The sequence below is a fragment of the Gouania willdenowi genome, unplaced genomic scaffold, assembly GCF_900634775.1.
Source record: "Gouania willdenowi unplaced genomic scaffold, fGouWil2.1 scaffold_14_arrow_ctg1, whole genome shotgun sequence".
Taxonomy (NCBI): Eukaryota; Metazoa; Chordata; class Actinopteri; order Blenniiformes; family Gobiesocidae; genus Gouania; species Gouania willdenowi.
In genome coordinates this window covers 195,576-218,947 of record NW_021144899.1, presented here as the reverse complement: position 1 = coordinate 218,947, position 23,372 = coordinate 195,576, and the positions used below count along the sequence as shown (strand labels likewise).

General features: G+C 38.6%; 2 protein-coding genes across 8 annotated transcripts in view; one reads left to right on the top strand and one right to left on the bottom strand.

Annotated features, from left to right (window-relative positions):
• The window catches only part of LOC114458600 (rapamycin-insensitive companion of mTOR-like), a 53,258-nt gene extending 29,892 nt beyond the window's left edge, over positions 1 to 23,366 (bottom strand). For 2 of the 7 annotated variants that reach the window (XR_003673078.1, XM_028441008.1), the window contains exons 1-21: positions 20,914 to 21,040; positions 20,675 to 20,844; positions 20,538 to 20,596; positions 20,395 to 20,462; positions 15,052 to 15,134; positions 13,572 to 13,659; positions 13,420 to 13,510; positions 12,984 to 13,050; positions 12,825 to 12,905; positions 12,643 to 12,743; positions 12,396 to 12,561; positions 9,891 to 9,992; positions 9,759 to 9,799; positions 9,533 to 9,668; positions 9,004 to 9,194; positions 8,069 to 8,195; positions 5,001 to 5,165; positions 4,850 to 4,926; positions 2,100 to 2,178; positions 1,912 to 2,021; positions 1,018 to 1,108 (exon numbers count right to left, since the gene is read on the bottom strand). Coding sequence is in view for 6 of the 7 variants with exons in the window: in XM_028441008.1 (XP_028296809.1) it covers positions 1,018 to 1,108; positions 1,912 to 2,021; positions 2,100 to 2,178; positions 4,850 to 4,926; positions 5,001 to 5,165; positions 8,069 to 8,195; positions 9,004 to 9,194; positions 9,533 to 9,668; positions 9,759 to 9,799; positions 9,891 to 9,992; positions 12,396 to 12,561; positions 12,643 to 12,743; positions 12,825 to 12,905; positions 12,984 to 13,050; positions 13,420 to 13,510; positions 13,572 to 13,659; positions 15,052 to 15,134; positions 20,395 to 20,462; positions 20,538 to 20,596; positions 20,675 to 20,844; positions 20,914 to 21,040 (2,220 nt within the window). In the remaining variant the exon portion in view is untranslated. Of the gene's footprint in view, positions 1 to 1,017; positions 1,109 to 1,911; positions 2,022 to 2,099; positions 2,179 to 4,849; positions 4,927 to 5,000; positions 5,166 to 8,068; positions 8,196 to 9,003; positions 9,195 to 9,532; positions 9,669 to 9,758; positions 9,800 to 9,890; positions 9,993 to 12,395; positions 12,562 to 12,642; positions 12,744 to 12,824; positions 12,906 to 12,983; positions 13,051 to 13,419; positions 13,511 to 13,571; positions 13,660 to 15,051; positions 15,135 to 20,394; positions 20,463 to 20,537; positions 20,597 to 20,674; positions 20,845 to 20,913; positions 21,041 to 23,353 lie in introns of those variants that run through there. The other 5 variants (XM_028441003.1, XM_028441004.1, XM_028441005.1 and 2 more) reach the window with 5 other exon arrangements.
• LOC114458599 (rapamycin-insensitive companion of mTOR-like) overlaps positions 21,743 to 23,372 on the top strand; it is an 18,106-nt gene continuing 16,476 nt past the window's right edge. The window contains exon 1 of the mRNA XM_028441002.1: positions 21,743 to 21,773. Coding sequence (XP_028296803.1) covers positions 21,743 to 21,773 — 31 coding nt within the window. The remainder of the gene's footprint in view (positions 21,774 to 23,372) is intronic.

Below are 23,372 nucleotides of genomic sequence, written 5' to 3'. Positions count from 1 at the left end.
GTATTGTGTACTTTTACTGAGGTTAGAAAACAAAAATAAAACTGTAAAATTAAAATAAAGACGTGTTAGAATTGATTAATTATTGTCTTCCGATTTGATTAAAACTGAAAAAAAGAGGATTCCAGGAAGAGTAGTCACAGTTCTGTGTCTAATAGTGATCTAAATTCAACTTAATACATTATGTACTTCATGTGTTCTAAATTAATGCACAGCTTGAATTACAGCTTTGTGGTAATAGGCTGTATCTTCACCCCTCCTTTATTATTGGATTATCGTGCACCATCAACTTTCACTGTTGGCCCCGCCCCTCCTATAAAAGCTGAGAGGAGGGAGGAGGGTTTCCTCCAATCACAGCCCTCGGTAAGCATTGATTGACAGCCTCAATGACACTTAATCTAGTTAGGAGCTAATACTTTACATGCTCTGCACCTGCAATGCCAACAAAATTAAGATGTCATACTTTTCATCAAGAAAAACATACTTTTCAATCTGTGAAACTAAATGAGGAGAGTAAGCATTAGTAGTTCCTAAAAGCACATTACTGGCCTAACTTTACAGCACTGTGGCACTTTTATTTTCTTATTTGTTAACATGCCTGTTGGGTATTTTAAGATGAGGCACTATTCATTTTTATATTAGACATTTTTATTTAATATTATTTAATCTTGCACTAAAGTCTAAAGTAAATTATCTTTTAATGTATTGCTTGATTGATCAAGCTATGTCACAGAAGTGCTCTGTTTAGGGTTGAATGTTAAAATAAGGTTTATAAGCTTTATCTTTTTAATGTATTATAGAAGTATCGGATTGGGAATCGGTGTCGGCCAATTCTCAAAATCAAAAGACTCGGACTCGGACTCAGGGGCAAAAAAACCTGATCGGGACATCCCTAGTAAGCAATGAACATGCAACAAGCAATTAATATTTTTTTTTACAATAACAACAATGGACTGTCAATGAAATTTGACAATAAAGCACAATGCATGTATTGTTTTTCACAAGCAGCGTTAATCGTACCTGTTTTTTGAGGAGTTTGCAGCCAGTCTTCTCATGAGCCAGCTGACCATACAAGTGCACAGGGGGGTACACATTGTGGCGCTGAAACTCGCTACCTCACACACAGGCAGAAACGTTACACAATGTTACATTAATATTATTACACTGTTAATACATAGCAAATATAGCATTGCCACCTTTTTTATACCCACACACAAGTTGGCTAGCAATCTTAACTTTTAAACTGTGGGTCAGTCCCCCTTAGCTAAACCACTCTCTGACAGACCTGCCCCAACATCATGAAATCTCTATCCCCATTAATAACCATATAGTAGGTCCAAATGTATGGTCATCCCCATTTTTTCAATAAATTGTGATGAAATGCACAATTCAGATCCAATACGAATGAAACTCAGTGTGGGGGTTAGTTGATCCAACCAAATCCTACATAACTGAGTCAAATTTCATAAAGATCGATCATTAACGAACCGAGATTTTGCCAATGATGAGCGATAGGGATTTTTCAATTTTTGAAACTGATGCAGCATCAGTATATTGATTGAGATCCCCTCCAAAATTTGGTGGAATCTTTGATGGCGTAACGTCTATCTTTGTTTAAACTTTCGTTGTAATCTGTTGAGTACTTTTGACATATTCCTGCTAACATACAAACAAACAAATAAACAAACACAGGTGAAAATATTACCTCTGTGGCTCAGGAAAAAAACACAGGAGGCAGACAGTACCTCTGCCTCCCTGTAGGAGCAGTGTGAAGCAACACTATTTTTGCTTTGTCATACACTAAATGTTCATGTTAAAAAGATTGATATATTTTCTCAATTTTGTCAGTTTTCAGTCAAAGCTAATAATAAATGCTTTGTCACTGATAAAATGGGTAATGAAATAAAGAAGCACCTCTGACTGCTGCGCCGTACATAGCTGTCATTATTAACTGGTTTTCGGTACGTAGTAAGAGCCTTGTTTAGTCGTCCCTCTATCATATCCACATATTGCAGATTATACACCTGAAAGGACACAGCAACAATGAAGGAGGAGTGGGTTTTTGAAGGAGCGAACAAAAAACTGTGCGTAGTGAAACCTGCCTTTTTCCACATTTCCATCTGCTTTTTGACATATCCGTTGTCGCTCAGGTAAGAAAATCCTTTTGGAATCGAGAGAAGCCTGGAGAAAACATAAACAAAAAGAAGTCGTTTTAAGACTGTTTATTTTTGTTTACTACTATTATAAAAGCTGTTTTTATGAGATGAGTCACACACATGAATGAACACTTTACCCCTCAGCAGAGGTGTAAAGAGTACTGATATACCATACTCAAGTAGAAGTACTCTTAATGGATTAAAATTGTACTCAAAAACAAGTAAGTCATACATAAAATACCCAAGTACAAGTTAAAAGTAGCTCAATTAAATAGTATTCAAAGTAAAAGTTACTAGTTGCATTCACCCCCCTACATTTATTTTTGGTAATAAATCTTGCCACTGTTCCCTTACATACAGTAAACATCTCATATATAAACTTTAAAAGGTAGACATCAATTCTTGCTCAATTGGAACTTTTTATTTTTACACAAAGGCATCTGTATGAAATAAAAGGTTAGTCAAAATGTAGAACTATTTTTAAAATAAAATAACAACAATGAATTAAATTCAAAATAAAATAAAAAAATTCTCAGGCTGTGAGTATAGCTTTACATTTTTGTGTCTGTTTTTTCACGGTGCATTACGTTTAATCTGATTAGTCGGCAATGAGGTGATATATTTGATGGTTGTCTGGTCATTTCATTTTTTGTAGTTTCATAATGTCCGTTGATCATTGTAAAACAGAAAATAATAATTTACTCAGTAACGGTTGGATGTAGAAATGTAATTAATGACTTTACTTCTTATAAAAAGTACTTAGAGCTGCAATATGTAACTTTTTTGGGCATAATTTCTTCAAAAATCTATAATCATCTTTGAGTATATTGTAATTCAAAGTGTTCTGAGTTAACAGTGAATCTCATCTCCTTCTCCTGGTCCTGTGAAATGACATTTATAAATCCAGGAGTGTGACACATAAACACATGTGCTCCATGAGCTGTTTATGGCATAACTATTGGCCAGTGTTGGGCGGTAATGCGTTACTTGTAACGCGCTACCGCCCCAACGTCACTTTTGACAGTAACTAGTACCGTAACGCAATATTTTTCTAAAGAAATAACACCGTTACAATATGGTGCGTTTGTCCGTTGCTTTGCTAGCTGCAGTGTACTTCTTGTTTACAGTGGAGCTACATTTTTTTGCGGGATGCCGTGCCAAACACGGTAAAACAGAAGAAGAAGAACCATTGTCAGCGTGTTTCTGTTTACATCACGTGCGGCAATCATGGCGAGTCAATGCGAGAGCAGGACGAGCTTCTCAGAGTGGATATACGCACATTATTTTTGTCTCCAAAAGATGCATCAGTGAAGCTAAGCTAATGCTGCGGTCTATTTTAACGGACTGTGACTGTTATCCAGGGACAGGTCAGCCAACCTATTGCACGGTATGTTGTTGCCTGTCACTGCTGCTGAGTCACTGCTAACAGCAGCTCATTAGCCTGATATGTTTAGAATTGTGGAGATGAGAAAAATGCTGTGAATTTCTTTTTCCACATTTATTTTCATAAGCATTTTCAACAGCAGAATGTGCACCTGGAATATGCACAGCTTACTTTACATTACTGTGCTAAGGCTGAAAAATTACTGTTTTAATTTTGGAGCAGCTGTTTTGTGCTTTATATGCACATCATTTATGGTTATTTTATAGCAGTTGATCAACAGTGGATTATTTTATTATTACAACACTAATGTGAAGCTGTATGGACACAAATGACCCAAAATAAATAATACATTCTTTAATTCTAAGTAACTCAAAAGTTACTTTTTCCAGTAACGCAATACTTTTTGGTGTAAGTAATCAAAACAGTAACTGAGTTACTTTGTTTATGAAGTAACTAGTAACGGTAACTAGTTACTTTTTTTCAGTAACTAGCACAACACTGCTATTGGCTGCTCGACTGAAGTCAGTCGTGTTCAAGTACTATCGGTAGTAAAAGTGTAATGACAGACGTCCAAGCAGAAGTCTCTATTGCGGTGTTAGACACAACAGTTACACAGCAAATCAAGTGGAAAAAGGCAGACCGAGGTGGAGAAACAAGAGTTTAAAGTCACAAACATACTTGGGAGGAACGGACCGCTATGTGTCGTCATGAATCTCCATGACTGCGCAAGGTTCGCCCCACACACACACTGTCGTCAGAGAGAGTGATAACAGATGGGATAAATCACATGTAAACCTAAGAGAATCTTATTCAGGGTGAATTAATTTTATAGTCTAGATGCAGAGTGATGGTTGAGCAGCAGGCAGCCTAGATCACAGCCCCCTCTGTGAGCTCTCTGGGTTAAGGGACGAGGCGACAGCTGCAGCCGCTGCTCAGGACAGTAACTAGAGTGATACAGGCATTCATGGTAGAGTCTCTAAAACGCCAGCAAAATCTCCTATAACACAAAATAAATTCCATAAATTTGTCACAAGTCTATATTGAGGAAAAAGTCGTTAAGAACATTCACAAAAAATACCGGAAAGAGAGGTTGAGTTTCGGTTTCAAAACGGAGTGAGGATTCTGCAAAGTGCAGCTTTAAGTACAAGTAAAATTACTGACTTAGAAATATACTCAAAATGCACCCATAAAAGCAACTCAATTACAGTAACGTGGGTACTTGTAATCCGTTACTTTCACCTCTGCCACCCAAGTAACTACAACCACAGTAGGATGTTTTCCTGTGAGCAAATGTGAAAAGAAAAGGGTTTACCGAAGCAGCAGAAGCATGCCTTTGTCACCCATGTGTAGGAGAGCCGGTCTCATCTCTGTCAGAGCATGGAGGACAGTCTGAGGAGCACCACAGCAGGAGTTAACCAATCATTAATCTCCATTGGTCATGTTCCATTCTGTCTGTGACTCACCTGATCCTCACTGGCTTCATCCAGGATATCTAGTGCCTCCATGGAAACAGTCATACAGCGATCATGAAGCTGAGTAACCAGCAGCTCGATGCCCCAGTTACTGAAGAACTCCACCCCAACGCGCAGCAGCACCCGTAGGTGCTTGGTGGCATACAGCCTGCTGCCCTGTGATCACAGCAGAAAGGAGTAAGTCATGGTGTTAGTTCTGCACAATCAAATCCAATCCTTGTCCTTTTACCTCTACAGTACTGGGGCTCAGCACATCTGAAGCTTTAGGACTCTCTCACATACACTCTGATATGACATCTTTTTTTTATTTTAGTGAGATATGAAAATTTCATAAATCCCATGTATTTCAGCTGGCCTTTGCAGACTGTCTAACTATAAGGACTGGAAGTTAAAAATCTTTTTCACTTGCATATTTCACACACTAACCCATGGCATATCCAGGTTGATGGGGTGGCCAAGGTGTGGTGTGGCTATACACTACTGTCAAATTTTCCTCTGGTGGGTGGGCGGAGTTATTTTTTTTGTTTTTTTACTATACATTTGCATAAACATCATATGCATATTACGTATATATTTAGATTATAGTTTTATATTATTATTATTATTACTAGTACAGTACCCGTCGGAAGTATGTATTCATGTGGGAGCTTAAGTCGAGTTGTCAATTATGACCAAAAGAATGTGTTTGAAGGTTGTACTCTGTAGTGTTATAAAGGGGTATATTTGCGGGTGCAAAGTAACAGTGTGTGTGCGATTTCCCTGGTGTAATTCTATGGGACATGTGCATGATAAATTGACAAAATAAAGTTTGTACCATTGCGGCAGTTTAGGTAGAATCTGATAAAAGACATACATTTGTAGAAATAAAAACTATCTATTTAGCATTTAACATTTCTTAGGCCGGCGCTCTCACACACACGCATGTGCATCAGCCGCTCGCATACACCCACTTGTGTGTGTGTGTGTTCGTGTGTCTCGCTACCTGTCCATCTATCCTTCGTGGGCTCCTCCGTGGGCGCAGTCTCACACACACACACGCGCATCAGCCGTGCGCATGCACCCACTCCTCACATCAGGTTGAAATGCGTGTCTCACATCCAATGCGTGAGACTTGAGAGCTTTGCTAGTATATCAGTGACAGTGTGCAGCTGTTCAGACGCCCTTCCCCCCTCTCCGGTCTAACCATCCGTCCGGTGTAACCTGCGTTGATTCCGCGGTGATTTCAAAATAAAATGAAAATGAACATTTTGAAACGTAATCACCAATTTTCTGGCGAAAAAGACAAAGAACTGGTATAAATACGTTGTGAAATGTGACATAGAGTTTACCTTCCTAAAGAGCAGCAGGATGTGACACAGTTACACGTTCTGTTAGACTAATTACAGCGGAAGGAACCACGTAAGTCACCATGAAAAATCAGCCAATCACAAGCGCCACAAATATACACTGCTTTGAAAAGTGTTGAAGAATGTAAAATCTGTAATAAATGTGTCTAATAAGTCATTAGTGAATACCAGAGAACACATGAGTGAGCATGAAAAATTACAAGAACATATGTAAAAAAAAAATAAAATGTGAATGTCTAACTTAAAGACAAGCAATGTGAAATTAACAGTAAATATTCAACGTGTTGACTTGTATATAAACTGTAAGTATATTAAATAAACACATGTGCTTCATATACCCATTTATGTTTTAATTTAGGCTGTTTTATAATTCAGAAATTAGGGCTGGGCGATATATCGAGATTCAAGATGTATGGAGTTTTCTATTTTGGCGATATAGAAAACTTTAATATTTCATATATCAATATATATATGTGTGTGTATGTATATATTATAGCTTATTATGTATCAAAATACTAGTTTTAGGAGTCGCTGCTTTTACTTCTCAGAACAACATGTAAAGCTCAGTTAGATGGATTAATGAGTGCACATATTGATCAGCTGTTTGTTAATAAATGTTCCTGTGTAGCATTTTGCATCAGCAAATTTAACCCAGAATTGTCTTTCTGGTCAGACTTTATTAGATAAAATTATCTAAGATTTATATCATGTTTCACCATTTTGAGAAAATATATTGAGATATGAGTTTTGGTCCATATTGTACAGCCCTAGTAGGAATGTTCACAGCATTTCAATGTTAATAAAGGTCGACCAACCAGATTCTAATCACATAATTGTATTTAGTAAGTGGTTGACAAGTGGCTATTTTAGATTTCTTGTACACTTGTCTTAAAATATAAGGGATACTGGAGCTTGGTTGGACGGGTGGGACGGCTCGTAGTGAGCGCCAGAAAATTTCCCTTATTTTCAAATCCAAAACTTGACAGGTATGTATTAGATAGATATATTACACTTCACTTCATTATTATACTATAATTATGTGTATGTCTCTGTAAATATCATAAACACGTGCCCATATGCTTTTGTTATTGTTATGAATATCTTTAATATTGATTTTATAGTGTTTTTTTAGCATTATTATCCTACCCTTGTTATTCATGTTTCATTTATTCATTTCCTATGTGTGAAGTGGGTTTTTTTTATACTTATTTTACTATCTTAACTTATCTTATCTAATCTTATCTTAAAAAATGAAATATTTAAAAAAAAAAACAAATAAAAGAATAAGAGAATAAGGCTGCACACCTCCAATTGTAAGTTGTCCGATTAGTAAAAGTCAGGAAAATATCTAAAATTAAACAATATAAACAATAAATTGAAAAATAAATAAATAACACATAAAGACATAAAAAAGAAATATATATAGATAGATAGATAGATAGATAGATAGATAGATAGATAGATCACATTTACTGGAGTGCTACATTCACAGTTCAAACATTTGCCCTAATAAGATTAATTCAACTTAATGGTGAAAAGTACTCTATTATTGTCCATTGTCTATTAAACACACCACAGCCTGTACAGCTGCAGCATTAAAAATGTCCAGTTAAAGGATTTTTTTTACACAATAAACGGTCGGTAAATTCAATAAAACCCAATCTGTCTAAAGAAGTGACTGAAGGGTTAGAACAAAGCTTTGTTTGCTCTTACATCAGAAGCAGCAGTGAGGATTTTAGACAGAAGGACTCGAGCCAAACCATCTCTACTGTAATCCAGTGCAGAAACAGTGAGCTTCAGCAGGTGCTCCTGATGTTGCAAAGAGCACAGCCCCAGCAGGCTAACAGAGGGAACAGCAACACAGAAGAATATACTGATTATACAGCAACAAGGAAGTTCATCATTAAAGCAATACAATCTGAAATAAGGGAACTGACAATTAGAAACTGTAACATTTAACAGCTAATTTAGAATCATGAAGCAAATCTGTGTTTATGCAATGTTGTCTAAGAGTCATTAGTGTTACTTGAAAAGCAATGGCGTCTTTTAGTTCATTTGGTTTCATATCTTGTCAAATTATTTTGCACCACATTTTATGCAAATGAATAAATATATAGAGGTTGCACAAGACATTTGAAAATTGCTCCTGACTATAAAATAAAAAAAAAAAAAATGAAATTTGCATGGAAATGTTACTGAGAAAGTCCAGCACAAAACACAAAAATGTTCCTGTGCTCTTTGACACCTTGGTGTAAGGGTTTCAAAGAAATGTATTGTGCTGGTTGTGACAAAATCACTGATCTGCTTCCCTTCATAATCTGCTTGAATAAAGACGTCACAACGCTTTGGTGGAATCTCTGACGTTTCCTTTTCCATAATGGTATTCATGTATGATGTACATGTAATCAGTAACTTTCCAAGAAACTTTGAGCAGCGGGTGCAACCTCTAAAAGACCTCCTTTTTCTTCCAAATGTCTTTCTAAATCATCTTCTGGAGGCCAAAAGCTAATGCAGGGTTCTAATCGAGGTTACCTGAAACTTTTTTTTCCAATGCTTTAATGAACCACCCTAATGTACATGACAAATATAGAGCTGATGTATTTTTCAAAACATGCATAATATCATAACATTTTGATGAGGCCACCCACCACTGGAAGACTCTGCCCTTCTCTAGCAGCCTCACACCGTGAGGGTGTGCTGACAGGATCCCCAGGAAAAGGAAGTAGTTCTGGCTGAGGGTGACCAGTAAGCGACTGCTCAGCTGGTCTTTGTGACCAGCAGAGAAAAACAGGTAGTGGACTATGTCTCGTACCAAGTCCTCCAAGTACATCTGACCATCCTGAAAACATAATGGCATTAGAAGACAGCCTTAAGAAAAAGCCAGAGAAAACGACAATTGGATCATAAAATCTGCACCAACTCATTTTTGATTAAATCATGTAGAGTTACCAGTATTTTTTAAAAAAGAATTTAACCATTGACATTAACCTGATCATAACGCGTATGATTCTTCAGTAGGACACCTATTACTGTTTAGTGAAGAGGATTCCAAATCCATGAAGGAAATGTCTTTGATAATTTGGTTGGTATGTGAAAAAACTGTTTTTGTACTGGAAAGTTTCAATCACTGAGACATGGGATTTGTATAGCAGAAATCTTAGTTTAGTTTTTCTTCACCTCCTCCGATGCCAAGAGGAATTCTACAAACTGACACCCAACCACAGTCAGCTGTCGGCCTTTGGGATGCTCCACCTCCAGGTCGCTATACAGCTGCAGACTGGGCTTGTAGAAGAACACCAGCCTTTGGACGAATCTGTCACAAACAAAAAGTGCAACAAGACATGGACGGTTTATCAGACAGAATAATCATCGGTGTTCAAAGTTTGTGGCCAGGTATACTAACTTATGCATGAGTTCATTGCCACGCAGACTAACATGTGGCCACTAGAAAAGAAAACATAGAAAGTTTCACCTAAACTACTTCACAGGGATTTAATGCAAGATTGACATAGAGTCAAGACCAGTGCACCTTTACCTTTAAAATGGTTTCAATATGATGCCAGTTCCAGTCCATGGTCTCCCTATGGCTCAGAACGTGACTGTCTCTCACGAGGCTCAACAGACTGTCTTCATAGTCCTACAGAATACAGATCAATTCAGACACTCAAGTGTTTAATTACACAGTTAACACACTTTAGAAACATTTTGTCTTTTCTTTTCGAAAAAAGAAATCTTCACTTCTCTGCTGCTTTTTAATGACGCACTTCCACACCTGCAGTTAAAGGATACCTGCAGTGAATTTCAATGACACGCTCAATGAAAAGATCATACTGTATATAATACGACAGGTTTGGTAGGGTTGGTAATTGTAATTGAAAAAATCTGCTGCTGTTGTAATCTTAATTTAATTGTAATTGAGTTCAGATAATTGACTTTGTAATTGTAATTGGCATGGGAATTCTATAAAAACTGTAATTTACAATTTAATCAAGCACAAACCTGGGGAAACATGTTCCAGTTATATAACTTACACACATGTAGTTAACAGTTATTAAAATGTGTTTCATATCACGTTTTCCCACCACCTGTCAGTTATTTTGAGGATCATTTTACCATTAAAATGAAAAATTAAATTGGGGGGTATACTGGCAGAAAAATGGCCACAGACACCCACACCAAAAATAATAACAAAACAAATTGGATGATAGTGTTTTATAGCTAAATTAGGACAAGGGATAAAACTGACCCGTTATCATAAGAGATGCTAACAGAAAGCTAAAATAAGAAAAAGGTTAAGTTTTATGAGGTAATTTTTTTCACACTAAGTAGTTGTGATGAATTGTAATTGAACTTTAGTAATTGACAACATAATTGTAATCGAGTTTAAAATAATAGTTAAAAAATTAATAAAAAAAATAAAAAATGCCTGTCACCACAATCGTGATTGAGTTGTAATTGAACATGGATAATTGAAGACTTGAAAATAATTGAAAAATGTAATTGAACCCATAGGCGGACTCTCTCTCTCTCTCTCTCTCTAAATAAATAAATAATTAATTGACATTATTTGTATTTAATCGGCATCTTTTTCTTTTTTTTGTTTTTTTTCCATCGACATCATTTCATTTGGCAACGTAACTGTGACGTCAGTTCAGCAGACTGCAAATGCACTGTAGCCTTGCTGAATTTGAAGTGGGTGGCCTCGCTAAGTTTGCATCATCAGCTGACAAATGCCCAGGTGACCCTGCTAAAGGATGACACCATAAATTGCAAGGATTTACTGCTCCTTTCCAGCCTCATGGATGTGCGCTCTGGCCTGAGCAAAAACGGACTGACGTCTGCTACTTTCAAACCTCCTCGACAGTTGTTGGGGAGGTTTGATTCATCCATGTATTAACCAGCTGACCTTCCAGTGACTTTAAATAGTTCTTCAAGTTCTCAACATTGTTAATATTAATGGAAAGACGCTGATTCTGTGTAAAGGTAAGGTTATTTTAATGTCACCTTATCTTATTTGCACTGGGACTGATTTTGATCAAATGTAGCTGATATGGGTGGGAGGGAATAAAAGGGGTTGTGGTTGACTGATGTAGGCTGTATAGTAGGCTAGTGCCATAGGCATGGGTGTGTGGAAATGTGGGTTGGAGTTCACTGGTGATGACTGGAAATGTTGATGTGCCATCTGTTATTGAGCCAATGTAATGTTTTAGGATAAGTCATATTTGGCATTTGTTTTTCTAATTCCTACTGGATATTCAGTCACTTGGCCTGTTGTTGGATTGCTTTATTCTGGCACTTACTTTCTGTGACTTGTTTAGGCCTACTTGGCCTGGCCTTCTTTTAATTATGCATTGGCATGTTTTCATGTGCAAGCCTTCAATAAATATGATCAAAGTAATTTACAGTTTACATTTGTGTTATTTATAGGAACTGTGTTTTGTTGGCACCGAGTCTATTTTGTTGCATTTCTAATTTATAAATCTAGGCTACTTGAATGGATGGAACAATGTTACGTTTTTAGAGGGTAACTTGTTTTAGGCTGATATGTAATTGTAGACCTCATTGTGAGGCTATTGTGGTTTTTTAATGTGTTGGCCTTCATGAATAATTTCAAGCAGCATATCCATGTGTTGAGTCAGTGTTTAGTCTTTCAGGCCGAAGTGTAATTCGGCCCCCTGAGGTCTCACTTGAAAAAAACCTGGACCCCTGACCAGTTTCACCCTGGCATCCCTGGTCTAAACTAAAGGTGACAGCAGCCCTAGGGACTCGTCTCACATATAGTGGAATGTAAATGGCTACAAGTCTGGTCAAAAAAGAAAAAAAAAAGACTTCATAAAGTCACTTTGTTATATACCAAACTTTTGATCTGCCACAATCTGTTTTTTTCATCTCAAGTTGATTAAAAAAGTGATTAATTAGATGAATTAATTACAGAGCATAATTCATTATTCACACCATGTTTTTAATCTCTTGACAGCACTAAGAAATACATTGGCCAACACAATACAATAGCTGACCTGTGTATGTGTAATGTGTGTACCTTGATAATGACAATGTCTTTGGGAGTTTTTGAGTGTGTGTCTTTGCAGCCCTGGGATTCAACAGCTGTGCGTAGAATGTGGTCCAAGAACAAGCTGGTGGGTTTGATTCCTCGCTTCTTTCTCTGGTGAAAGTCCTTCAGGTCATTGACCGCAGCACTCGCTCGTCTGTAACAAGAAGAAAAACAAACGCATGAAACATAAAGATATTCCTTTCACTAAAATGTTTAATTTTAAAGATTTTCTCACAGTCTTTTCTCAGGTGGATAATCACAGCAGGCTGCCATGTTCACCAGGCTGGGTAGGCAGTACAGATGGTGGCTTTGGCTGTGAGGGAGAATAGTGTTGGCCTGTAAACACACAGTCATTATGAAGTCATTTGTGTTCACAAATGTGATGCAATCAATGAGAGTGGGAAAAAAGAACAATACCATATGGAGCAGTTCTCCTAGCAGGATTGTGGCCCAGATGGATATGACGTCAGTGCTGCTGGTGATCACATCAACCAGAGCCTGTGGAAGGTCGGAAACAGAGTCACACAGACAGAGAGATCACAACTCAAACAACCTCTCTGCTCGTTTTTACAATACCTCAAACAGGCCAGTCTTAATGAAAGCAGAGAGCAGCAAAGCCAGGTAGTTGTCCATCAGGTCAGGCCTGGAGCACAGGTCATCAGTTAAAACAGAGGAAGGCAACTTCACATTCACAGTGTAATGTGATTGTCATATTATCATCATTCATGTGAGCATTAAACAAATAATTGTGTGTTTTTCTTGTCATTTTGTGTGTTTTGGAGTAATTTTGGGTCATTTGGTTGTTTTATATACGACTGGAGTCTTTTGTGTGTTTTCGTTGTCATTTTTATATTTTTCTGTCATTTTTTAAAGATAATTTTGAACAATTTTGTCTATATTTGTAGTTGTTTCATATGTTTTTGGATTCATTTCACAAAACTAAAATGAGGGCCGCATGTGGCCCCTGCGCTACCAGTTGCCCATTGCAACATCTCTCTGTATGTTACAGTACCTTGATCCAGACCGTTGTGGCAAAACCGTTTTAGCTTCTGATGCCACAAATCCATCAGATAACCTCCAGTTGTCCTTAAATCTACCTGAGTCTGAACAAAGAACAGAGATCATCATATCAGACCCTGAGAAGGGTGATGGTGTTTTACTAACCTGTACTTGTAAGGGCTTCATGGAAGTCTGCAGATGCACGTGGTAGAGTCAATTGGAAGATTTCAAACAACACCTCTAACAAACCTTTCTGTCGGAGACAAATCAGTGAGACAACTCAAACACTTTTAAAATTAAATTACAGGAGCCGGTTGTAATGTCAAATCATTAAAGCATTCTTTTACTGTAAACCAGTTGTCATTTTAGCAGCAATTTTAGATCTCTTCGAAGTTTTGGTCTGTCAAAACTATTTTTTAGTTTTTGTTTTATTTAAGTCATTAGAATATTTTTTTTTAGTTTAGATACAATCAACTACGGTACATAAGGAATGATATCATTTCAACTAACTAAATCTACTCACTCAACTACTCACTTAAGGGTCTATTCTCCCGTCTGGACTTAAGTGCTTTTTTGCACATCTACAGTTACGCACTTCTCTCCTGCTCATATTCTCTGTGAATGAAAGCGGGCTGAAGGAAAGGACCTGGTGATGTCATTTTATTGGGCTGTCTAGAAATCATGGAACCTGGAGTTTTTCCAATGCTTGTAAATGTCATTGAAATCCATTAAAATGAACACCTTCATTGATAAACAATATAACAGGTTGATTTGATCAGATCATTGATCAGATTATTGCAGTGTGACTGAGGATCGGCGGCATTCTTCTGTCTGAGTCACAGTAAAAATCTCTCTCCTTAATCATCATCATCATCATCATCACTGTAAAGCGTGACCGAGTTAGATGCTAGAGATATGAGGAAATAATCCGCCCGCAGAGCATCCTGCTTTAATACAGAGGGATGTTTGCAGTGAAACAGAACTATTGGCTTCCATAATAAGCAGTTTTAAATATAAATTGTTAAAAGCGACCTGAGCTGAGCCTCATTAAAATATGTGTGGGAACAGATTCTGGTCCATCCTCATCCGCATATGACAGCTTGTTTCACTATGTAGTGGATCAAACTGTGACTTTACGTTGGACATAGTATGAAAATAGTTGAATCACTCTGACCAACGTGGACAGAAGTCTGCGTCTGTCAGTTTTACTTAATCGTGCAGCAGCATATGAATGATCACAGCTGCTGCTGTGTGACGCACGAGTCCGTGTGGCTTCAAATGTAAATGTTCTAAAATTAGTGATAGCACAATTTATGTAATTTTTATGAGTTTTGAAGAAGAATGGTCACCAATTCTTTTTACTTTTTTTTTTTTTAATATAGGGGACATTTTTATCCATTTTGTTGAATTTCAATTGTGGTGGGGGGCCATGAAAATGTTTTCAATCTTGTGTTATGTTGAATACAATTTATTCCCAACAAATCACAAATGTAAAATTCTTACAAAACAGACTTATTCAACTCAAAACAACAAAAAAAGACATTCTCCTAATATTTCATGGTATTTTGTAGTAGCAGAGAAAGACAGCCAGTGAAAACTGTGCCCTTTAATCTGCTGATACGTGACTGTTGAGGAGATCACCTACCCGCACTTCCATATTTGGTATACACAGTAAGCCAATCAGAGACTGGATCCCAGAGTTGCCTGACTTGCAGAGGTTAATGATGCCTGAGGAGTGAAAAGTCGTGGCGTTAGAAACAGGTGAAGCGATACTGTAAACTCAATAACAATAAAGTGTTGAGTGGTAGAGGACAAAGACTGAGGCAAGGCAAGGCAAGGCAAGGCAAATTTATTTATATAGCGCATTTCATACTCAAGGCAACTCAATGTGCTTTACATGATAAAACATTCAATTGTTTAAAATCAATAAGAACATTTAAATCAATAAGAACAATTAAAATCATCAGTAAAATCAATTAAAATCATCAGTAAAATCATCATTACATCAACAACATGACAAAAAATCTCTCTCTCAATCATATGCAGTAGAGAAAAAAAGTGCCTTTAACTTTGATTTAAAAATGTTCACATTGGATGCTGACTTCAGCTCCGCTGGCAGTTTGTTCCACTTCTTTGCAGCATAACAACTAAAAGCAGCATCACCATGTTTACTGTGAACTCTGGGCTCCACTATCTGATCTGTGTCCATAGATCTGAGAGACCTGCTGGGTTCATACCTGACTAACATGTCACTGATGTATTCTGGACCAAACTCATTCACAGATTTATACATACTGAGATGTGACTCATAAAGATAAAGACAATAACTATTCAGATACAGCTGTGTTTAATGTATTGTCATATGCTACGGCACACCTCATGCATTTACCAAGTGTCACCGACACCTTTGGTTGTCCACTGCTAATGTTTCATATACCAATAAAACAAAGGTCATAATCATTTGGTATTTTAGAAAACATTAGGTTCAAGATTCAAGTTTTCAGTGAGCCATATCATGCAACAAACAGCACTAAGGAAGGACTATGAGATGGCCTGTTTGCTTGCATTCTGTCAAAATTTTAATCTAGAAGAGAACTTTGGTTGACCTAAAACATCTCAAATGTACGACGGCGTACTAGAGCCACATAAAAAAAAAAAAATTATTATCTGGGCACTACAAGAATAAAGTCGTACTATTTTGAGAATAAAATGGTAATATTATGATGAGAATAAAATTGAAATACAAACAGGAACTTGTCTGTGTTGCTTCTCTTTAGGTTTCACACATGGTGAAATATTGAGCCTTTCGGCTTTAAATCAACTTCGCAGACGTTTGCGTTTGTTCCATCTACAGAACCAGACTGATTTAGAGCAAATTGCCTCTTTAGTGGAGGAGGAAGTGGATGAAAGTGCTATCATTGCTATCAGGATAGCTGTGTTCATCGCCATGACAACTGTTGTGATGGTGATGAATATTATTTTATGGAGACGGTGTCAGTCCCCCGACCCATATTTCACAATGATTTTAACATAAAATCAAATAAAAGAGCTATCAATTGTAAAAATCTGAAAAAAATTAAAATCTCAAATCTAGAAACACCAAAACATAAAACCATTAGATGTGCTCTATTAAATATTAGATCACTGAGATCCAAATCTCTACTAGTAAATGACCTTATCTCAGAAAATAACTTTGATTTATTCTGTTTAACTGAAACATGGCTGTATCAAGATGAATATGTTAGTTTAAATGAAGCCACTCCTCCCAGTCATTTAAATACTCATATGCCACGAGACATAGGCCGTGGAGGTGGTGTAGCAGCTATTTATCATTCCTCTCTCCTAATCTATCCTAAACCAAAGGCCAGTTACACTTCCTTTGAAAGCCTGGTTCTAAATTTATCTCATATCGAATCAAAAACCTGCCAGCCAGTCTTATTTGCGATAATTTACCGTCCTCCAGGCCCTTATTCTGAATTTCTATCAGAATTCTCTGAGTTTATATCAAACTTAGTCCTCAGTTCTGATAAAATACTGATAGTAGGAGATTTTAATATCCATGTGGACAAAGATAGTGATAGCCTGAGCTCAGCCTTTATGTCCCTAATAGACTCAGTTGGCTTTTTTCAAACTATTAATGAAGCTACTCATCGTTTAAATCATACTCTTGATCTTGTTCTAACATATGGCCTTGATATTAATGAACTAAAAGTCTACCCTGAAAATCCTCTGCTATCAGATCACTTTTTAATATCTTTTAACATTATCCTAGAGGATCTCGCACTGTGCAATAAAATAGTTACAAGTAGAAATCTATCCAACAGTGCTGTGGCTAAATTTAAAGAGGCCATTCCTGCTGCCTTAAACTCAGTGCACCATCCAATAAATAACTATGATATTAATTATAACCCCTCTCAACTGGATCTGCTTGTCGATAGCTCTGCTAGTCTACTAAAATCCACCTTGGACTCAATTGCCCCATTGAGGGAAAAAACTATTAAACGTCAGAGGAAAGCTCCGTGGTTTAGCTCTGAAACTCACACACTCAAACAGACAACCCGTAAATTAGAGAGAATGTGGCGCTCCAATAAAACAGAGGAGTCACGAATACCTTGGCAAGAAAGCCATAGTAAATACATGACAGCCTTACGACATAGTCGATCGACATACTACTCCTCACTAATTGAAGAAAATAAAAATAATCCGAGGTACCTTTTCAGCACTGTAGCCAGGCTAACACAAAGTCAGAGCTCTATTGAGCCCATGATTCCTCTAGCCCTCAGCTGTGAGGACTTTATGACATTTTTTAACCATAAAATTCACAAGATTAGATATAAAATTAGCCACTCCCTGCCTTCACCTGGGCCTGCTGTACCATTAAATGTAAATAGGCCCAACCTAAACTGTTTCACACATATAGGACTTCAGGAACTTAACTCTATTATTTCATCCTCCAAACCATCGACCTGCCTTTCAGATCCGATCCCAACTAAGCTGTTTAAAGAAGTTATTCCCCTAGTCTGCCCATCTTTGTTGGAGACAATAAATATATCCCTATCAATAGGCTACGTGCCACAGTCCTTTAAAGTAGCTGTAATCAAACCCCTTCTCAAAAAACCTACTCTTGATTCCAGCACTTTAGCAAACTACAGGCCTATATCTAATCTTCCTTTTATTTCAAAGATTCTTGAGAAAGTTGTGGCAGCTCAGCTCTGTGAATTTCTTCAAAACAACAGCCTGTTCGAGGACTTCCAGTCAGGTTTTAGAGCTCAACACAGCACAGAGACTGCTTTAGTTAAAGTAACTAATGATCTACTCTGGGCTTCAGATGAAGGACGACTCTCAGTGCTGGTTTTATTAGATCTTAGTGCAGCTTTTGACACTATAGATCACTATATTCTACTAGAGAGATTAGAGAAATTACTTGGAATCACAGGGACTGCCCTAAACTGGTTTAAGTCCTACCTATCTGATAGGTACCAGTTTGTACACGTGAATAATAAGTCTTCTGTGTACACTAAAGTAAGCTACGGGGTTCCTCAGGGCTCTGTGCTAGGTCCAATCCTCTTCTGTATCTATATGATCCCCCTTGGTAATGTTATGAGAAAATACTCTGTTAACTTCCACTGCTATGCTGATGATACCCAACTGTATGTATCAATGAAGCCAGGTGAGACAAATCAGCTATCTAAACTTGAGGCCTGTCTAAAGGACATTAGGGCCTGGATGGACCAAAATTTTCTTCTTCTCAACTCAGACAAGACTGAGGTCATTGTACTGGGCCCGCGACACCTTAGAGAAACCTATGCTAGCCTAACTGCCCTAGATGGCATTACTCTGGCACAAAGCACAACTGTTAGAAACCTTGGGGTTCTATTTGATCAGGACTTATCCTTCAACTCTCACATAAAACAAACTTCAAGAACTGCCTTCTTTCATCTCCGTAACATTGCTAAAATCAGATCTATCCTGTCTCAGGGCGACGCCGAAAAACTAGTCCATGCTTTTGTTACCTCTAGACTGGATTATTGTAATTCTCTTTTAGCAGGATGCCCGAGCAAGTCGCTTAAGACACTTCAGCTGGTTCAAAATGCTGCAGCACGTGTACTGACTAAAACTAGGAGAAGAGATCACATTACTCCTGTATTAGCCTCTCTGCATTGGCTTCCCATAAAATATAGAATAGAATTCAAGATTCTTCTTCTCACTTATAAAGCCCTAAATGGACAGGCACCAGTCTATCTCAAGGAGCTTGTAGTGCCATACAATCCCCCCAGAACACTACGCTCTCAAAATGCTGGACTACTCGTTGTTCCATGCATCTCTAAAAGTAGTATAGGAGGAAGAGCTTTCAGTTATCAGGCCCCACTTCTCTGGAACCATCTACCAACCACGGTTCGGGGGGCAGACACCCTCTCTACCTTTAAGGTTAGGCTCAAAACATTCCTCTTTGATAAAGCTTTTAGTTAGGAACCAGCTCATAGCTCATAATTAAGATGCAATAGGCATAGACTGCCGGGGGGGGGGGGGGGTCTGGCATGCTCGGTTGGAGAGAGGTTGGAGAGGGCGTTAAGAGAGAGGTCATTTAGGTTAGAGAGGGACCGGAGAGGGTCCCATTCCTCTTTCAAACACTCCCTCTATGTCTGCTTACTCCCTTGTGTGTTTGCTCCTGTACTCCTTCTGGCTTTTGTCTTGCAGGTCCGTGGGATCCTCAGTGTGGAGTTACAGAGACTCAGCGGCTCTGTCTCCACCCTTTTCTCTGCACACACCCAACACAGCATAACGTGGATGGCTGTTCATCATAGGAATGGGATCCACACAAGGTTCCTGCTGCTTAACAGAAGGTTTTCCTTGCCGCCATGATGAATTCATGTTGGGTGTGGGATACATATGTATGTGTATATACGTATATATGCATATGTGTGTATCCATAAAATGAAGAGTCCGTCCTTAAGACTGCTCTACTGTAAAGTGCCTTGAGATACCATTGGTTATGATTTGGCGCTATACAAATAAAGATTGATTGATTGATTGAAGTGGTCAAATCCTGCTCTAGCCAAGTTATTGTTATTGTGTCCTTGGGCAAGGCACTTTACCTACATTGCCTCATATGAATGGGTATGAATTGTGCATGAATGTTGGTGGTGGGCAGAGGGGCCATAGGCGCAAAATGGCAGCCACGCCATATAGTCATTATGACTTTGGACAGCTGTGGCTACATTGTAGCTTACCACCACCGGTGTCACTGGTGTGAATGGATAATGGTTTCTGTAACGTGCTATGAGTTTTCTAAAAAAAAAAAAAAAAAAGCGCTATATAAATTGAAGCCATTATTATTACTTTAATCTCAAAATATCATTACTTTTAAACTCAAATTATTACAACTTTAATCTCGTATTGCTCAGATTTCTTTTTATTTTAACGTGGCCCTAAAACGCTGTCATACAAATGTAATCAAGCTAATGAAATTCTGAATTGAAACGTTTACCTGACCAGGAGCGAAATGATGCGACGAGAGACATTTTACTGGCAGTAAATTGATCATCCCTTTCTTCCCTGGAAAAAAAACCAAACATTTATTTTACAATAAAACATTTGACATTTGTGTTTTTCAGACATTTTGCCGCTCACTTAGGTCGCTCCTCTGCAGGGTTTTGGTAGTGGAAGTCTGTGTAAGGTGCCAGGATTTGCTGAGGAAGCCACACACTTGTTTTAGAAGTCGACAAACACACAACTTTTATAAGTATATATTTTTGATGGAGCAGCACCTCTAGTTCCACATCTACACGGATGTACTGCCTGGTGTGTGGGTGGTTTAGGAGGTGGAGGATGGTGGTCATGAGAGCCTCATTGATGCGACTCAGCTGACAGCTGGTCACGTTCCTCAGAATGGTGCTGAGGCCACCTCGCTGTGCCACCAGCACTGGGTTCTTCAAGGCTGCAGAGTAAAGAGGTCACCTCCAGCTACACCAAGTGTGTGTGTGTGTGTGTGTGTGTGTTTACTCACAGAGCTCACAGATTATGGCAATACAGGCCCGCGTCATTTGATCGTGTGCTTGCTTTCCATTGTTTCCCACAGCGATGAGTGAGTTGGTGACAGAGGATGGAAAGATCAGCCCATTCACGGAGATCATCTGCATGAACACAACGAATGTTCAGCTTCTGATTGAGTGTATGGGAAGCCTGCTTATTGATGTTAGTGGGCACAATTAAGAACTATAGGTTATTTACATATCCCCAGAGTAATATGAGTGACAAGTCTCACTATGGGATATATACGCCTCGTCTCATATCTCAGAAGCTCTATCTTATCACGCCAATCCTGATTGGCTGGTGAAATGTATTCATTCACCGCAGATAGGCCTACCTACTATACGTAGAGTGGGCAGAGAATGCAGCACCATTCGATAAGCAGTGCTCTTCTCACGCAGCGAGCAAGAACGGCTGTCTGGTGAGACATTTCACTCATATTACTCAGAGAACTGGGGGTGTGTAAATAACCTATAATTCTTTTTCTTAACATTTGTTTCAGTGTCTCACAGTGGGAAATCGTAGCTCCCGTATTGCAGACAAGCTTATTGCGCACTACACCAGCCCGCAGGGCCAAGCACTGTTTTGATTAAAACAGGAGAACCGTCTGTGCCACACACGGAGCAGAAACATCCTGCCGGTAAAAGCTCCAAGTAATTGATGTGAAAGCAGTCGAGGCCCAAACTCCAGAGCCCTCTCACAAAACACCCCTAGTGCATTGGCATTTCCTGCGTCAGGTAACCCGGGAAGCGCCAGTGGCACAGAGCCCTGGCACACTCTGGCGGGACCAATACCGTGAGTGCGCCATGACGCACGGGGTCCAGCCCACATGGCCTTGTAGGAGAGCTTTGTCAGGGCTGATTGAAAGCTGTCAGATTTCCCGGGCAGGCTCGGTTTCCGGATAACAGATGGCCGTGGGAACAGGTTGCTGCTACCAGCGGCTCCACCGGGGGCATGCAAAGCAGAACCATGCTTTCCATGGACTCACAGTCCAGGGATAAAGCGCCCGGTACCGTATTTTGGTTTTTTGTTCAGTGTTGGTGGTTTAAATTGGTGTCAGAGCTGACGCCATTGCTACGATTTTTTTTAAATAAAAGGAACAGTGCGCATATACTCTATATACAAATATGCAAGATTATATTGAGCTAATTACCATCTACAGTCCCTTGGCAGGCCAACACTTGTCAGATAAAACAACACTACTATACAACAGCAGACCAATAGCAGAAGCAGATTTAAAGTGTAAATACACCCCCAGGTTTTTGCTAACCTGCCATGAGGGGAACATTTAGAAAATACCTTGATTATGGCCATTGCTCCTAGAGTAGTTAAGACACACCCAGTCACAGCAGTCCCGCCCCCACAGTGCTGCACAATTCTGCATGGAGCTGTCAATCAATGTCTCTGAGGGCTGTAAAAAGGAGGAAACCAGTCCTTCCTCCCATCTTTTATAGGAGGGGCGGGGCCAACAGTGACGGTTAGTTATGTCGCTGATCTAACCTTGGCCGATAGCAAAATGTAATTGCAATAGCCAGCGTTCAACCCATAGGGGGCAGTCACTAACATTTTACAACTAAAAATTATACATTTAAATACTTAAACTAAAATGTGAAGAGTGGGACTAGGATCAATAAACTACATTACTTCATACCTAATCAAATAAGTATTAAGCAGAGAAAAGTGGTTTTAGGGTTGACTTGCACTTTAAACTTAAATTATCATGGCAAAAACATTGTAGCTAAGATGTTGAAGTGCAAAGTGCTGAAGTGCATTACATAAATTAAACTGTAAAACAAAATTGCACATTGCACACAAGTTGCTGCTATTGCACATTGCTCTGTTGCAGCTTTATAAGACATGGAGACAGGAGTTTTTCCACATTATCCTCAACCTTTTTAGGCGCAGTGCACATTTACTTACACATATGTACATGTGTAACATATGTCACTGGGTTGTAGGCTTTGTCGGGTATTATTACATACATTTATTTATGTACGACATTTGAGTTGGTGCACATTGGTTGCCTGCGTACCACTTGTGTACACCCCGGCGGTATGGTTCTTTTGTGTTTCTGCGCTCTCTGTCTTGTCTTTGTGTATGTTGAATGAAAAGAAGGAGAAAAAGAAGAAAGTTCCCCTCGTCTGTCTCGTAACACCCAGGTAAGATCAATCACTAGATTGGAGAAGAAGTGCAGGAAAGGCTAAAGAAGTTACACACTAACGTTACCCATTCATTCAAGTGTTGTCCCCACCCGGTCTGCTGCTGTATTTTGGTCACCCTCATTTTTAGTTATAGTGATACTTGAAAAGCTTTTTGTTTTAATACTTCTTCTATATGTCAGCCTCAATAGAACATTTCAATCTTCTGTACTTTATTTAATAATTTGATTGGGTAAGAAGGGAATAAGCAGATCTCACCTTGCGGGCAAGTCTAAGA